At 44.7% G+C, this 18,418-nt stretch overlaps 1 protein-coding gene across 14 annotated transcripts in view; it reads left to right on the top strand.

The window, feature by feature from the left end:
• Positions 1 to 18,418, top strand: part of LOC122890074 (protocadherin gamma-C4) — a 165,128-nt gene that overhangs the window by 124,653 nt on the left and 22,057 nt on the right. The window contains exon 1 of one of the 14 annotated variants that reach the window (XM_044225790.1): positions 7,573 to 10,195. The exons of 11 other annotated variants lie outside the window; for them this stretch is intronic. In XM_044225790.1, the coding sequence (XP_044081725.1) occupies positions 7,766 to 10,195 (2,430 nt within the window). In that variant the 5' untranslated portion in view covers positions 7,573 to 7,765. Of the gene's footprint in view, positions 1 to 7,572; positions 10,196 to 14,487; positions 17,022 to 18,418 lie in introns of those variants that run through there. 2 more of the 14 variants (XM_044225927.1, XM_044225782.1) reach the window with 2 other exon arrangements.

Genomic DNA, 18,418 nt, shown 5'->3' with positions numbered 1-18,418 from the left:
ATTTTGAATTTTTGCTAATGTGATTATTTAAAAAATTTGAAAATAGTTTTTTTTCAAAGATTTTATTTATTTATTTGACAGACAGAGATCACAAGCAGGCAGAGAGGCAGGCAGAGAGAGAGGGAAAATCAGGCTCCCCACCGAGCAGAGAGCCTGATGCAGGGCTTGATCCCAGGATCCTGGGATCATGACCCCAGCTGAAGGCAGAGGCTCTAACCCACTGAGCCACCCAGGTGCCCCTCAAAATAGTTTTGATTAGAGCTTCTCTCACTGTGATTAAATTTAAAGATCTTTTCACATATTTGAGCCTGTTTATATCTTCTTAAAAATTGTTCATGTCTTGGGGGCGCCTGGGTGGCTCAGTGGGTTAAAGCCTCTGCCTTCGGCTCAGGTCATGATTCCAGGGTCCTGGGATCAAGCCCTGCATCAGGCTCTCTGCTCAGCAGGGAGTCTGCTTCCTTCCTCTCTCTCTGCCTCTCTGCCTACTTATGATCTCTGTCTGTCAAATAAATAAATAAATAAAATCTTTTTTAAAAATTGTTCATGTCTTATGTTCATTTTACTGAATGATTTTTAGTGTCTTGACCTAAAATTTTATAAAAGTTACTCATTTATTTAGAGATATTAGGTCATTGCCCAAGATGTAAGTTGCAAATATTTTTTCTCAGTATATCATTTGTCTTTCAGCTTTGTTTAGAGTGTTTTTTGCAGTTCAATCTTTTTTTTATGTTTTTATGTAATCAAATTAATAATTTTTTTCTTATATTACATTTAGGTTTTGAGTCATGCTTAGAAAGCCTTGCCCCACACTGAGGTTACAGAAATATTCATCAGTTTTCTTCTAGTTCTTATATGATTTTTTTTTTACATTTGGATCCTTAATCTGTATGGGTTTTATTCTTCTGTGTGCTGAGATATGGATCTAATTTTATATTTTTCCCCCTGTCCAGTTGTCTCAGTACTGTTTATTAAAAACTTAATCTTTGTCTCAGTGATTTGAGATAGCATCATTATATTGATAGAAGGCTTAAAGATCAGAAAGTTACACTTTCTTCTCACTCAAACTTATCAACATATTATGAAGTGCATTATTTGATTAAAAAATAAACAATTTAACCACACATAGTTATTCATTTGGTGAGAACTGATAATTTAGATAAAAATATAATAGTATGCTGGGGGAAATTGAACAAATTTAATCTAAGGAGAATTTAGGTCTCTTGGAAGATTTTCAAGTGGGAAATTAGTATTTTTCAGGTAGTTTCCTGGCATATTTGAGTTTCTGATTTAATAAATAGTAAGAGAGTACTAATGTGATCAGGACTAGATGAGAATACCATTCAAATAGGTGAAGAGGTAAAAACATCTTTTTTCTTAAACTTTTGATCTTTATTTTTTTTAATTTTTAAAAAGATTTTATTTATTTATCAGAGAGAGAGAGATGGGGAGAGAGCAAGCACAGGCAGACAGAATGGCAGGCAGAGGCAGAGGGAGAAGCAGGCTCCCTGCTGAGCAAGGAGCCCGATGTGGGACTCGATCCCAGGACGCTGGGATCATGACCTGAGCCGAAGGCAGCTGCTTAACCCACTGAGCCACCCAGGTGCCCCAAACTTTTGATCTTCAAAATCACTGATTTGTTTCAAAATATTTTAAAAATATATTTATTTATTTTAGAGAGAGAGAGGACACACATATGCATGAGCAGGAGGAAGGCAAGGGTTGGAGGGAGAGGGAGGGAGAAAGAATCTTAAGCAGACTCTGCTGAACACAGAGCTCAACGCAGGGCTCAGTCTCATGACCCTGAGATCAAGATCTGATGCAAAACCAGAAGTCAGATGCTCAGCTCAACTGACTGAGCAACCCAGTGCCCCTGTAGTTTCAAAATATTTTTAAAGTTTAAATTTAGTTAATTAGCATATATTGTATTAGTTTCAGAGGTGGAATTTAGTGATCATCAGTTGTATAAAACACCCAGTGCTCATTCCATCAAGTGCCCTCCTAATGCCCATCACCCAGTTACCCATCCTCCTACCCACCTCCCCTTCAGCAACCCTCAGTTTCTTATAGTTAAGAATCTTTTATGTTTTGTCTCCCTCTCTGATTTCATCTTACTTAATTTTCCCCTCCCTTCCCCTGTAATCCTCTATTTTGTTTCTTATTGATGAGATAATTTCTTCTGTTCTGAGAGGAGAGGGAATGGGTATAAAACTTATTTTTAAGATTCATAGGTCTTTTCTTTTTTTTTAAGATTTTATTTATTTTTTTGACAGAGAGATCACAAGTAGGCAGAGAGACAAGCAGAGAGATAGGAGGAAGCAGGCTTTCTGCTGAGCAGAGAGCCTGATGAGGGGCTCGATCCCAGGACCCTGGGATCACGACCTGAGCCAAAGGCAGAGGCCTTAACCCACTGAGCCACCCAGGCACCCCATTCATAGGTCTTTTCAAATAGATCTTTTTCCCAAAAAAAAGTATGCAAGATATTTTTTCATGTAAATATTAAGACTAAACTCTTAAGGTTATTCACCAAATCCTTGAATCTCCCACCGGTGTAAAAATTGTGGTATATGTTTGATTAATCTCTTGGTTATCTGTTTTTATATTGTTCTCCTCAAATGATCTCTTAATTTGACCTTGGAATATTTCTCAAATAGGCAAATTAAGTTAATTGGAAGATTAATAGATGATATTTTGGGCTTTAAAGGGGTAATACATATACTTTTTCCTTGAATGTAATAATTTAACAGTACCATGAGCAGGATTTTCTGATATTACTGGATACCCTGAGAATAAATAATTTTATGATATAGTCACCTAATATATGAAAATGATATTAGGACATATTTTTGGAGAGGTTCCTCTGTGCCAGCAAGGACAGCTTCATGAGCATGTGATCTGTACAGTCACATTGGTCCCCTTTCTTAGAAGGGCCCTGAATTTGGGCTAGTGCCCTGCTGTTATTATCTTGAAATTCTTAATTTTTAAACAAGAAGCCCCCTATTTTTATTGGCCATACCAATTGGGTAGCCAGTCATAAGATAACATTTGACTCAGGAAGTGGCAGTAGAGAGGGAAAGTAATTGATAGATTCAAAATACATATTGGAGGTAGTAAGCATTTGCATGTACTTGGAATTAATTGAATGTGGAAATGTAGAAAAAGATGTTAAGAATGACTTGGGAATTTTTTTTAAAGATTTTATTTGTAAGTAATCTCTAAGCTTGGTGTGGGTGCTCGAAGTCAAAACCCGGAGATCAAGAGTTGCATGTTCTACTGACAGAGCCAGCCAGGCACGGTGGACATGGGAGTTTTAACTCAGTGTTTGCCTTAGGCTGGGGTTAGGAGCAAGGATTGACAGCAGACAGGATTAAGGGACTTTTGGGATGATGGGAATATAGTAAAACTGGATTATGGTTTTAAATTTACTAAAAATGCTTGATTATCTAGGTGAACTCTGTGGTGAGTATAAAGCTGTTTAAAAATAACAGATTGAGATGCTTGGTTAAATCAAGGGGGGCAGTAATTATTCCCATTTTAAAGAGAAAGAAAATGAAAGAGAAGTTAAAAATAAACTTTATGGTTACATAGCTACTAAGTGTAATACTCAGTACGGGAGCTCACGTCTTTCTGACCCTAAGGCTTCATGCTGGACACCTGTAACACATTTACTCTCTATGTCAAAATTGTCTTTGCTATATATCTCATTGATGAGAGGCTCTCTTGAAATTACAGAACAGAGGGGTGCCTGGGTGGCTCAGTGGGTTAAAGCCTCTGCCTTCATCTCAGGTCATGGTTTCAGGGTCCTGGGATCGTGCCCCACATCAGGGTCTCTGCTCAGCAGGGAGCCTGCTTCCTCCATCTCTCTCTGCCTGCCTCTCTGCCTCCTTGTGATCTCTCTGTCAAATAAATAAATAAAATCTTTAAAGAAAAAAAAAAGAAATTACAGAACAGAAAGGAAAGTCTCTATCTTCATAGAGACCGAAAAATTGTGCTGTTCCTGTAACACTGGTGTTTCCCTTTCCTCCCACTTCCCCCACAGTGTAAGTTGTATTACCACACCTTCTTTGCCTCTTTAGCAAACTGTATTTTTCAAATCATTAGGTTAAGGAATAGTTTCATTAGGTCCACTGGTAGCTTGAAAGAGTGACCGTATCTTCCAAAATTCTTACACCTAGGGAAAATGGAAACATATAATTGACTCTATATAATCCTTAGTGCATTTTATGATTACTAGGCTATTGGCACAAAAATTGCTATATTAATAATCATTAAATGTAGAGAGATGTTGGTCAGAGGGTACAAACTTACAGTTACAAAATGAATACATTTTAGGACTCTGATGTGCAGTATGTTGACTGTAGTTAACAGTACTGCAGGATATACTTGAAATTTGCTGAGAGACTGTATCTTAATTATTCTCACCACACATACGTACATGTGCACACGCATACATGCATATTGGTAACTAACAGACGTGATGGATGTGTTAACTATGTTGTAATTATTTTATAGTATAGTAAATCATCATGTTTATACCTTTAATTTTTACAATTTTATTTGCCAATTATACTTTTTAAAAAATTTTACTTATTTATTAGAGAGAGGAGAGAGAACATGAACGGGAGTGGGGCAGAGGGACAGGGAGAATCAGATCTCCTGCTCATTAGGGAGCTCAACAGAGGGCTGTATCTCAGGACCCTGGGATCACGACCTGAGCTGAGGGCAGGCGTTAATGACTGAGCTACCCAGGCTCCCTGATCTAATTAAAATTTACAATGATCAAAGGTGCCTGGGTGGCTCAGTAGCTTAGTGTCCAACTCTTGGTTTCAGCTCAGGTCATGACCTTGGGGTTGTGGGATAAAGCCCCGAGTTGGGCTCCATGTTCAGCACAGAATTTGCTTGAGATTCTCTCCCTTTGTACCTCCCCCTGCTTGTGCGGTATCTCTCAATAAATAAAATATTTAAAAAAATTTTTTAAAGAAATCATTGTGGCTACTATGGAAAATGGATCCAAGAGGGTGGGCTGGCTTATGAAGACGTCTTAAGAAAACTATGGGCCTTACTGCAAATGGGAAAACCATCTCACCTTTTAGAAGCTAGTTTTCAAAAGCCATGTTGTAATTAAGTGATGGTGAATGGAAAATAAAAAGATTGATAAATCATTATTTTGAATAAACCATGGATCAGTATTTCTCAAACCCTAATATTCATTCAAATCACACAGATATTTTGTTAAATCAGTATCTCATCAGGAGGTACAAAGTAGAGGATTTCTGCATTTCTAACAAGCTCCTAGGTGATGCCTAATGCCCTTGGTTCTTGGCTCACACTTTGAGTAGCAAGTGACTAGGCTATATTCTATATTCTAAATATACTCTATAGAATATTTTCAGTGTTTAAATACCCATCAGCCTTCTCGGTGGTCTGATCCGTTGTCAAACAGTATTTAAAACTAGGGGGTTTCTTTGCGCCTAGGTGGCTCAGTGGGTTAAAGCCTCTGCTTTCGGCTCAGGTCATGATCCCAGGGTCCTGTGATCAAGCCCCCCACATCATCGGGCTCTCTGCTCGGCAGGGAGCCTGCTTCCCTACCTCTCCCTCTGTCTGTCTCTCTGCCTGCTTGTGATCTCTGTCTTTCAAATAAATAAATAAAATATTTTAAAAAAATTAAAACTTATGGGGTTTACATTTTCGCCAACGTTTGTTGTTCTCTGTCTTGTTAATTTTAGCCATTTTGCCTGGTGTAAGGTGGTATCTCATTGTGGTTTTGATTTGTATTTTGATTTGATTTGTATTTGTATTTTGTGGTTTTTTATTGTATTTTGATTTGTATTTCCCTGATGGCAGGTGATGTAGAACATTTTTTCATGTGACTGTTGGCCATTTGGCTGTCTTCTTTGGAGAAGTGTCTGCTCATGTCCAGTTCATGTGCAGCTCTCTCTTCAGGCTAACTGCTCTAACATCTGGACAGTATACTTGAGCTTTAATAAACTTTCCCACTTGTGTCACTCATAAGAAAAAAACCTAGGGGTTTAAAATGAAGTATTGAGGACATGGAGAAACAGGTCCAAAAGGGATTTTCATCTCTTCAGTAAATATCCTCTTTATACTTACATACTTATCTACTTATTTAACCTGTTTGACTATCTCCCTGCTTCAGAGTTCATTTACACTCCAGAAAGTACTGTATGCAGTCAAAGTGATGTCCAAGACAAGTATACAGAAATAGTATGAGGCTCTGAAACTTTATGTCTCATATTTAATAGGGTGATTTGCATCAGTAATTGAGGCTTACTCTATGCCAGGCATTTTACCTGCCTGGCATTTTATAAGATAAGGAAACCAGAAACCCTGTAAAGGTAGTTTCTTGCCCAAGGTGTACAACTTAGCCAGTTTATTTCATACCTGATTGTCTAATTCATTATCCTAATCATTACCATTTTGTTTGTTTCTTGAATTATAATCTTAAATGCAGAAAACCTGAGGATCTTTCTTCTATGGGTTAAAGGCTTTGTATTCTCTAAAGACTATGGGGCTTTGCTGCATTTCTCAGTCATGTTATAAAGGTGATAAATAGGCCTGGATTTTTCTGTTTTGGAGGGGGGAGGGATATTATCCTTTTTTAGCAATGCATCTTCTCTTTGCGGCATATGAACACAAGATCTTGGGAAATGGATTGACAGTGTAAAAGGAAGTATATGAGATTATGCCTTATGATTGAGGTTATGTTGGGAAAGATGGGGTAAGGAAATGTCACATTGCTCCCTGGTTCTTAAGAAATGAGAGCTAGGGGCGCCTGGGAGGCTCAGTGGGTTAATTCGCTGCCTTCGGCTCAGATCATGATCTCAGGGTCCTGGGATCAAGCCCCGAATCGCATTGGGATCTCTGCTCAGCAGGAAGCCTGCTTCCTCCTCTCTCTCTCTCTGCCTGCCTCTCTGCCTACTGGATAAATAAATAAAATCTTAAAAAAAAAAAAAAAAAGAAATGAGAGCTAAAGAACAACACCAGTTTTAAAAGAAACCTGAATTTTAAATTTCATAAAACACAGTTAAACCAAACAGAGAGTGGCTCCTGTTGATTTACTCTACTGAAGAAGTAATAAAATTGTACACTCTCATTTGGTAAGAGATAAAGCTGAAATTATTCACATTTCCACGGAAATGCTAAATGCCCCCTTACATGTGGAGTCCAGCTGGATAGGATTTACTCAGCCCTCCAACAAACCAGTTTTGTGTTTTTCCAGACAGTGTTGTATGGTTCTCAGTTTGGTTTGATTCTCCCTTCTTGTGATTACTAAAGACAGTGATTAAAATATACAATAGGCTTTGGTTTGGTTTGAAAACTTGCAGAACAGCCAGCTTCATCGCTGTGCAGTTGGCTTTCCAGGCTAAGGTGGGTTTCCGAGGTACAGATAACTGCCAAGGCGCTTTGGCCCTAAACTCTGGAAAGAAGCCAAAGGAAAGTGAAGTTCCTGTCTGTAGTGTTTGTCCCGCTCAGAGAGCCCGGCGCTAGCGCATTCTTCGTGCAGTTATTGGCTGGGACTCTGCGTGCCGCTGTCGGCCAATGAAGACGCTGCAGATCGGGCCCGGCCCGTCCCCACTCGGAGCCCCGGGATGAGGCAGAGAGTGAACAGCCGGCGAGCAAATCAGCGGCATCCAGAAAGCCATGTCTGACTCCGCGCCCAGCGCTCAAGCGCTAACCCGCTGAAAGTTTCTCAGCGAAATAGCCGGAAAAATCTGGACCCCGCTAAGAAGAACTGCCTTTGAGTGAGATGGTCCCAGAGGCCTGGAGGAGTGGACTGGTAAGCACCGGGAGAGTGGTGGGAGTTTTGTTTCTGCTTGGTGCTTTGCACAAGGCTTCTGCCGTGGTTCGCTATGAGATCCTGGAGGAAAGAGAGAGAGGTTTTGCGGTGGGCAACGTGGTCACGGACCTTGGCTTGGATCTCGGCAGCCTGTCAGCCCGAAGGCTGCGGGTGTTGTCCGGGACTAGCCGAAGGTTCTTTGAGGTGAATCGGGAGTCAGGAGAGATGTTCGTGAATGACCGCCTGGATAGAGAGGAGCTTTGTGGGACACTGCCCTCCTGCACCGTAACTCTGGAGCTGGTAGTGGAAACCCCACTAGAGCTCTTCAGCGCAGAGGTGGTGATCCAGGATATCAACGACAACAATCCCTCTTTCCCTACCCGGGAAATGAAATTGGAGATTAGCGAGGCCGTGGCGCCAGGCACGCGCTTCCCGCTGGAGAGCGCGCACGATCCCGATGTAGGAAGCAACTCTTTACAAACCTATGAGCTGAGCCTTAATGAGTACTTTGCGCTTCGCGTTCAGACGCGGGAGGACAGCACCAAGTACGCGGAGCTGGTGCTGGAGCGCGCCCTTGATTGGGAGCGAGAGCCAAGTCTCCAGTTGGTGCTGACGGCTTTGGATGGAGGAACTCCAGCTCGTTCGGCCACACTTCCCATTCGCATCACCGTGCTGGACGCGAATGACAATGCACCCACCTTCAATCAGTCTTTGTACCGTGCGCGTGTCCTGGAGGATGCACCCCCTGGCACTCTAGTTGTGCAAGTTCATGCAACTGATCTGGATGAAGGCCCCAATGGTGAAATCATTTACTCTTTTGGCAGCCACAACCGTGCCAGTATGCGAGATCTCTTCTCCTTAGATCCTGTTACTGGGGTGTTGACAATCAAGGGTCGCCTGGACTTCGAAGACACAAAACTCCACGAGATTTACATACAGGCCAAAGACAAAGGTGCCACTCCGGAAGGAGCACATTGCAAAGTTTTGGTAGAGGTTCTGGACGTGAATGACAATGCCCCAGAGATCACAGTCACCTCCGTATACAGCCCAGTCCCTGAGGATGCTCCTCTTGGAACTGTCATTGCTTTGCTCAGCGTAATCGATCTGGATGCTGGGGAGAATGGATTGGTGACTTGTGAGATTCCTCCAGGTCTCCCATTCAGCCTAACTTCTTCCCTCAAGAATTACTTTACTTTGAAAACCAGTGCAGCCCTGGATCGTGAGACTGTCCCAGAATACAACCTCAGCATCACTGCTCAAGACTCGGGAGTCCCTTCCCTCTCAGCTCTTACAGTTGTGCAAGTACAAGTCTCTGATATCAACGACAACCCTCCACAGTCTTCCCAGTCCTCCTATGATGTTTATGTTGAGGAAAATAACATCCCTGGGGTTCCAATACTAAATCTAAGTGTCTGGGACCCAGATGCCCCACAGAATTCTCACCTTTCCTTCTTCCTCTTGGAGCAAGGAGCTGAAACTGGGCTAGTGGGCCGCTATTTCACAATAAATCGTGACAGTGGCATCGTGTCTTCCTTAGTGTCCCTGGATTATGAAGATCGGCGAGAGTTCGAAATAACAGCTCATGTCAGTGATGGGGGCATTCCGGTCCTGACCACCAACATCAGCGTGAATATATTTGTCACTGACCGTAATGACAATGCCCCACAGGTCTTATACCCTCGGCCTGGCCGGAGCTCAGTGGAGATGCTACCCAGAGCTACCGCTCCTGGCCATGTGGTCACACGGGTGGTAGGCTGGGACCCTGATGCAGGGCACAATGCCTGGCTCTCCTACAGCCTTTTGGGGGCCTCCAACCAGAGCCTTTTTGCTGTGGGGCTTCACACAGGTCAAGTCAGCACTTCACGCGCAGTCCAGGACACAGATGTGCCCAGGCAGACTCTTATGGTCTTGATCAAAGACAATGGGGAGCCATCACTGTCTACCACGGCAACCCTGACTGTGTCAGTAACTGAGGATTCTCCTGAAGCCCGGGCTGAGTTCCCCTCTGGCTCTGCCCCTCGGGAGCAGAATAAAAATCTCACCTTTTATCTACTCCTCTCTCTAATCCTGGTTTCTGTGGGGTTCGCAGTCACAGTACTGGGAGTGATTATATTCAAAGTTTACAAGTGGAAGCAGTCCAGGGACCTGTACCGAGCCCCAGTGAGCTCCCTGTACCGAACACCAGGGTCCTCTCTGCATGCAGACGCTGTGCGGGGTGGCCTGATGCCACCGCACCTTTACCATCAGGTGTACCTCACCACCGACTCACGCCGCAGCGACCTGCTGCTGAAGAAAACTGGTGCTGCCAGCCCACTGGCCAGCCGCCAGAACACGCTGCGGAGCTGTGATCCAGTGTTCTATAGGCAAGTGTTGGGTGCAGAGAGCTCCCCTCCCGGACAGGTAAGAGTTAGCATCCCAGAACAATATTAATACTTTTTGATGTCTGCACCAGGTTCAGGAAGGAATGGAGTGCTTTTTTGAATGATGAGCATGATTTCCTAATGATACATCCACATTTTCACCTTGCCCTGCCTAGATCAAGCATCATGCCTTTGTGAAAGGGATGGCCTGACTAGAGTGTGGTTTGTGAACCCACACAATGTGGATTTGATTGACTCATGTGTGGCCCCAATTCCCACACTCAGCATTCACTTGCCATCACAACTAACCAATCTTGCTAAGGGGGCATTAAATTATAAGCCAAGATCTCAGCACTCAGAACTTAGCTTGGTGTCATTTGCATTAAGAACAAGCTGCTAGATATCTCTAACCAGTGACAGATGCTTGGAATATAGCAAATATTCCATTTGTCCATCTTTCATTTGATTGCTGCATCTTCATTAAAACTAATGGTGTACTGATAATGTTCCTTTTTTCCTTTAAGATTATTTATTTATTTATTTGACAGAGATCACTAGTAGGCAGAGAGAGAGGGGGAAGCAGGCTCCCCGCTGAGCAGAGAGCCTGATGCGGGGTCCTGGGATCATGACCTGAGCCAAAGGCAGACGCTTAACCCTCTGAGCCATCGAGGCACCCCTGATAATGTTCCTTTGCCTACACAGATCCTGGACCTTGTTCTCAGGTGATTTTCTATGAAAGAAAGAAAATTCTAGACATCCTTCAAGTTTTAATTCAAGTACACTGCTGGAAATAATGTGTATATTACTTACAAAATATTTTAGTGGCATAGTAGTAATGCATGTGTATTATAGAAAATGTAGAAAAGAGAGAAAAATATGGAGAAATAATTGTAACTAACATGAATCCCCAAATTTAAAGATGTAGCCACCATAATTATAGAAGTAAAAGTAATCATTTACCTTATAAATAAATCCAGACAATCCAAAAGAACATATGGTACAAATTGAAAGTTCTTTTGTACCCCCAGTGTTATTCCCTTCCAGCATTATTTTTCTTAAGTATGCACACAATGTAAGAGGTAGGGAATTTGTAACTTGAGAAAGGTAAAGCTTTCATTTATTCAGGCTGGTGTACAGGTAACTACGAGGCTTTTGTCTTGGAGTGAAGCCTATACACACTTCCAGTTGTAGGAGAACCACTGTTATTTTATGATCAATAAAGTATATTAGTATACTAATAAGTATATTATTGTTACTAACCCTTGGGTTTGTCAGTTAGACAGATGAGGCTTCACTACTTAGCACCTGTGAGTCCTTGGCCAAGATAATCTCAGAGCCTGGTGTATCCTAAGTGTTAAAAAATTCTGTTATTATTATTATCATGTTTATTCTTTACCCACCCCTATCTTTTTTTTTTTAAAGATTTTATTTATTTGAGAGAGAGAGATCACAAGTAGGCAGAGAGGCAGGCAGAGAGAGAGGGGGAAGCAGGCTCCCTGCTGAGCATAGAGCTCTATTCGGGGCTTGATGCAGGGTTCGATCCCAGGACCCTGGGATCAGGACCAAGCCAAAGGCAGAGGCTTAACCCACTGAGCCACCCAGGCACCCCTACCCACCCCCAATCTTAAACACACCTTGGAAATGAGAAAATCTGGAGGCAGCCAAAAATGACATAGTAGAGACACAAATGGAAAGGTGCTAAGGAAAGATGACAGCTGTCAGACTTGGTTGCATACCAGCATTACCTGGGGACCCCTTAAAAATTCTGAAGCCTGAGCCACACCCAGGCCAATTAAAGCACAATGTCTGGGGGTGAGACACAGGGATCAGTATTTTTTGAAGGTCCCCAAGTGATTCTAATGTACAGACTAGTTTGAAAACTACTGCTCTAAAATCTATCAGTCTATGAATTAACACATTTATGAAGCCAGGTGTTATTTTGGTGTTCATAGAACCAGACTTACTGGGCCAGGCTGAACTTAGAAAATTCTGTTAGTTCCAGCCTTAAAATATTCTATAGAATAGCTCTATAAACTTGTTGAATTGCTGTGTTGTACACATGAAACTAATGTAACAGTGTATGTCAACTATACCCAAATACAGAAATAATTGTGTTTTATTTTATTTTTTTTTTAAAGATTTTATTTTATTTATTTGAGAGAGAGAGACAGTGAGAGAGAGAATGAGCGAGGAGAAGGTCAGAGAGCGAAGCAGACTCCCCATGGAGCTGGGAGCCTGATGTGGGACTCGATCCCGGGACTCCAGGATCACGCCCTGAGCCGGAGGCAGTCGTCCAACCAACTGCGCCACCCAGGCGTCCCAGAAATAATTGTGTTTTAAAAATACAAATGTATTTGGGATAGCTCTAGAGGAGCAATGTAGGGAAGACATAAGAGGATGCTTTAGTCATCTAAAGAGAAATCTTCCTAAACCACTAGCATCTGGCCAGCTGTTCTTAAAAAGTCTAGAGCTGGTCAGTATGGAACTGAGGTATGCAACCTCTTTGAGGGATGACAGAAATATTCTATGATTAGATTGTGGTGATGGTTGAATCCTTTTAACATATGTGAATATACTAAAAACCATCAAATTGTGGATTTTATTTTTTAAAGATTTTATTTATTTATTTGACAGACAGAGATCACAAGTAGGCAGAGAGGCAGGCAGAGAGAGAGAGGAGGAAGCAGGCTCCCTGCTGAGCAGAGAGCCCGATGCAGGGCTTGATCCCAGGACCCTGGGATCATGACCTGAGCCAAAGGCAGAGGCTTTAACCCACTGGGCCACCCAGGTGCCCCAAATTGTGGATTTTAAATGAATGAATTGTATAAAATATTCATGGTGGGTTGTTGGTGGTGCCATTCCCCTGTGCTAGTGAATCCCACCCCAAACACCTCATAGGTGAGACTGATTGAAACCTTCTGATTGATACCTCCATTACTCCTATGTGAGGAGGTTTAGCTGTTTTATGGTAAAAGAACACAGAAAGCCAGATCCCTCTGTTTGAGACCAGAATGTAGGTTGTTGGCTTCACCACAGTCAAAAGGATATTCCTGAGGATTACAGGTTTGGTTAAAAATCTGGGGAGGATAAGAAATCGGGGTTTTGCAGGTGGTTTTTGCAGCCTGTGGTGACCTAGGTGAGGATTCAGATGAGTAAAGAAATCTTATGTCCAGATCAGGCTGGATTTGTCTCTCTGTGCTCCGATGTGTCACTAGGATTATAGTTTGCAGGTAACTACAGTGTGGGATGATCTGTGTTTCTGTGTGTGAGAGGTGGTAGCCAGGCTCCTGGGAGGGTCTAGATCAGGGTGGGAGTAAAGTGAATCCAGTCTCCAGCTCCAAGAGGCCCCATGGCACCAAGTGAAAAGCTTGCTCATTTGAAACTGTCTCTCTTGGTAATTAACAAATCAAGCATGCCATGGTGTCAAATAAAGGGGATTTGTAGGCACAGTGCTGTTAGTGGCTGATCTCAGTCATTCAAGGAAGCTATTAAATCTGTGAACATTAGCATTCTGCCAGGTAATGAGATCTAGTCCTTAGCGCCTCACAGGCACACTGATTCTTTACTGATTTGGAACCTCTCCCTCTACCTTGCTTCATCTCCTTCTATACTGTCCTTGAAATCAATGAATGGTAATTCTAGCTAGTGTCTGAATAAGAGAGATTCGGTTTCTGCTGCACCTCCTGTTACAACAAAAACGTGCACTGCATAAATTTAATTGGCTACATTAATGTGTAATTCTTTCTGCAAAGAGATGGATATGTTTCTGAATAATCTGCAGAGGGGCAGAGTTTTGAGTCTGTAGCCCTGCTTCTAATTAGTTGTTGCTCTAATACATCAGACTGAGGCAGAAACTACCCATTTAGAATATTGGTGGATGACAACACGGGCTTGAACAAAGTGACCAGTCTCAAATGGCTACTTCTCTTTGGGCTGCAGGTTGCTAGGGCTCTGGCTCTCTGTCCCTCACTCCCCGCCTCCCCGCTGAAAAGGGGCGGGGGAAGTAGATGTGTTGGGGGGGGGAAGAACATATATACATGTTGTCCGTCTCTCCTGGAGATAATAAACCTATAGAAAGAAATGCTGTTGAGTGGGAGGAAGGCGAAAAGATAGGTGGTTTTTGTTTTGGGGTTTTTTTTTCCTCCAGTGCTGCGACGCATTAACCCTGCTGCTATTGGGATGTTCTCGGCTCAGCCTATTGGCTGAGCCCAAGAGCTGCCTTCTGCCAATCGGGTGGCGGAAGGCAGACAAATCTACCCCGCCACCAGCAAAAAAACGGCGCGTAACCCTTGCGGCGCCGGCCCAGCCGTGCTAGAGCTGGCGCCACGAAAGAGAGATAGGTGTCTCCAGCTGCTGTTGCCGTTTGGGGCGGGTCGGCTTCTTCTGCTTCTCAGGACCAGGTAGAGGACTAGCGGGAAGCAGCAATGCTCCGCAAGGTGGGAAGCTGGGTAGAAATCTGCTGGGGGGCTACCCTTTTGTTCCTCATTTGCCACCTGGGTTACGTTTGTGGGCAGATCCGCTACCCGGTCCCAGAGGAGTCACAAGAGGGGACTTTTGTAGGGAATGTCGCCCAAGATTTCCTGCTGGATACAGAGAGTCTGTCAGCTCGTAGGCTGCAGGTTGCTGGAGAGGTGAACCAAAGACACTTCCGTGTGGATTTGGACAGCGGAGCCCTGCTCATCAAGAATCCAATTGATCGGGAGGCACTGTGTGGACTCAGTGCCAGCTGCATCGTGCCCCTGGAGTTTGTAACCGAAGGGCCTTTGGAAATGTACCGAGCGGAGGTAGAAATTGTGGATGTGAATGATCACGCCCCTCGATTTCCTCGGCAGCAGCTGGACTTGGAAATTGGGGAGGCAGCTCCTCCAGGACAGCGTTTCCCCTTGGAAAAGGCTCAGGACGCAGATGTGGGGAGCAATTCTATCAGCAGCTATAGACTAAGCTCCAATGAACACTTTGCACTTGATGTCAAGAAGCGCAGCGACGGCAGCCTGGTCCCAGAGCTGCTCCTAGAGAAGCCTTTGGATCGGGAGAAGCAATCAGACTACCGCCTGGTGCTGACTGCTGTGGATGGAGGGAACCCCCCGAGATCTGGCACCGCAGAGCTCCGAGTATCTGTGCTGGACGTGAATGACAACGCCCCAGCCTTCCAGCAATCCAGCTATAGGATTAGCGTGTTGGAGAGTGCCCCAGCCGGCATGCTGCTCATCCAGCTCAATGCCTCTGACCCAGACTTGGGTCCCAGTGGTAACGTCACCTTTTCTTTCAGTGGTCACACCCCTGATCGTGTGAGAAACCTCTTTAGCCTTCACCCGACTACTGGAAAGCTTACCCTTCAGGGGCCCCTAGACTTTGAGAGCGAGAATTACTATGAATTTGATATTCGGGCTCGCGATGGGGGTTCTCCAGCCATGGAGCAACATTGCAGCCTTCGGGTGGATCTCCTAGATGTAAATGACAATGCCCCACACATCACAGTGACCTCGGAGCTTGGGACTCTTCCAGAGAGCGCAGAACCTGGCACTGTAGTGGCACTCATCAGTGTGCAGGACCCTGACTCAGGGTCGAATGGAGATGTGAGCCTCCGTATTCCTGACCACCTGCCATTTGCCCTCAAGTCTGCCTTCAGGAACCAGTTCTCCCTGGTGACTGCTGGGCCCTTGGACCGAGAGGCCAAATCCAGCTATGACATCATGGTCACTGCTTCTGATGCTGGGAATCCTCCTCTGAGTACCCAGAGGACTATTTTCCTCAATATTTCAGATGTGAATGATAACCCACCCTCTTTCTTCCAGAGGTCACATGAGGTGTTTGTTCCTGAGAACAATCGCCCAGGGGACTTGCTTTGTTCCCTTGCAGCCTCTGATCCAGACTCTGGCTTGAATGCACTTATCTCCTACTCTCTCCTGGAGCCCAGAAATCGAGATGTTTCAGCTTCTTCCTTTATTTCTCTGAATCCCCAGACAGGAGCTGTTCATGCTACTCGATCCTTTGATTATGAGCAAACACAGACATTGCAGTTTGAGGTGCAGGCCCGGGATCGGGGCAACCCACCTCTCAGCAGCACTGTGACAGTTCGTCTGTTTGTGCTGGACCTCAATGACAATGCCCCAGCTGTGCTCCGCCCTAGGGCACGGCCTGGTTCCTTGTGTCCTCAAGCACTGCCTCCATCAGTTGGTGCTGGCCACCTCGTCACAAAGGTGACTGCTGTGGACTTGGATTCAGGTTACAATGCTTGGGTTTCCTATCAGCTCCTGGAGGCCCCAGACCCCAGCCTGTTTGCAGTCTCTCGCTATGCTGGGGAGGTACGGACGGCAGTTCCCATCCCAGCTGATCTCCCACCACAGAAGCTGGTCATTGTGGTAAAGGATAGTGGTAGCCCCCCACTGTCTACCTCTGTCACTTTACTAGTGTCCTTGGAGGAAGATACTCATCCAGTTGTCCCTGATCTTCGAGAATCTTCAGCTCCAAGGGAAGGAGAATCCCGCCTGACCCTCTATTTGGCTGTATCGCTAGTGGCAATTTGCTTTGTGTCCTTTGGCTCATTCGTGGCACTGCTCTCAAAGTGTCTGCGTGGGGCTGCCTGTGGAGTGACCTGCTTTCCTGCTGGCACCTGTGCCTGTCTCACCCGATCTCGAAGGAGGGAGGGGCTTCCTCCTTCCAATGGGATCCTGCGAATCCAGCTAGGGTCAGATGATCCTATCAAGTTTGTTGATGTGGGCGGCCACTCTCATGGCTGTACACCTTTGGCTTCTGCACCCACTCGGAGTGATAGCTTCATGATGGTGAAGTCACCCAGTGCACCCATGGCAGGGGAGCCTGTTCGCCCAAGCTGCCCACCCTCTGATCTTCTGTATGGGCTAGAGGTGAGACCTTTGCAGGCTCAGCCAATGCTTGAGGTTATGCTGATGTAGGCATATGGCTGGGTCACATCCCATCGACTGTTGGTCTCTCTGCAAGAGCCCATAGTGCATGGTAACTATGTGGTAGATGGTGTGCTTTAGAAGTGTTTTGTGAATAATGGATGAGTACTTGGGGTGGGTTATGCCCTTATCTGAGGGTAAGAAATGAAGGTAATGATCAAGAGTCAGGGTATTGTAGAAGCCTGCTGTCAGAATATAGGAGCATAGAAGACTCTACGGCACAAGGGTAAGGTAGACCAGGCAGTCACCTAAACCCACGAGGTTGCTTTCTCTTCTTGATTGGGGAGGCCAGGTTCTGGACTACCTTAACTCTAGGCTACCATTTCCCAGTGAATTGAGGGGGACTAATATATTTTCCCCATGGTATGGGGTACTCCCTAACCCACCATAGAGAGAATTCTCTGCTTGAAACAGCAGGAAGCACAAAGAGGAGAGAACTGAAGGGTCAGGGAGGCATCAAAGTGGATGCAGAGATCTTTCAGTCCAAGTCTTCAGGAATCCCAGTCAGGTCCCCACTGAGGTTTGAGCTGGATGCAGGAGAATGGGGGCAGGGGAGCATCATTTATTTGGCGGGAAGAGCAGTGTAAGTGAAATCACTTAATGTCAGAAAACTGGTTTACAGCTGAGGAACTCAGAGACAGCCACTCTGGGAGTCTTTAAGTAGAGTTCTGAATTGGTGAAGCCATAAATCCTAGAAACCATGCCTAGTTTCTAGTTTCTAGTCACTCTCCTGGGGGACGTGGATCAGTCGCAGGAACGTTCCCCCTACCACAAGCTGTTGTGCTCATTCCATAGCTCAAGTCAGGGATCTCAGAAAAGCAGAGCCCTAGAACCATCAGCTGGCATTGAGATTCCTCAAAGCATTGATGGCTACTCAGAGCAAGGCTTTACAGGATCCTAACAGAACTTTTCTCTCATCTTAGCAGCCTTTGGCAGGATGGGGGAGGAGAGGTTCACAGGGGCTTTGCCTCCCCTGAAAGGACACAATTTTGTTGGTTGAAGAAAAGTAGTGGGAGCTTCTAAAGTCCTGAGGGAAGTTGCTGGGGTAGAACCCTGAGAAGTTTTGTACCACTTTGTCTTCCCCGTTGAGCACCATCTGAGCTGTCAAACTTTGCTGCCAAGGGGGCTGAATCAACCTGCAGCCTGAAATGAGTGGGTAGGTAGGAGGCTTCATTGACACAGATTTGCCTGTTCCTAAGGTTTCCAGGACTGGAGGAGACTTCATAATTGGTTGAGAGCAGACAGACTTTTTGGCCAATCAGACTCAGAGCAGAGGTGGGGGATCTGCTCTTCCTGCCCACCTCTCCTCCCCCTGTTCCCCAGCTCCACTCAGATTCAGT

This window comes from Neovison vison, chromosome 1 (assembly GCF_020171115.1).
Source record: "Neovison vison isolate M4711 chromosome 1, ASM_NN_V1, whole genome shotgun sequence".
Classification (NCBI taxonomy): domain Eukaryota; kingdom Metazoa; phylum Chordata; class Mammalia; order Carnivora; family Mustelidae; genus Neogale; species Neogale vison.
This window is presented reverse-complemented; position numbering and strand designations above follow the sequence as displayed.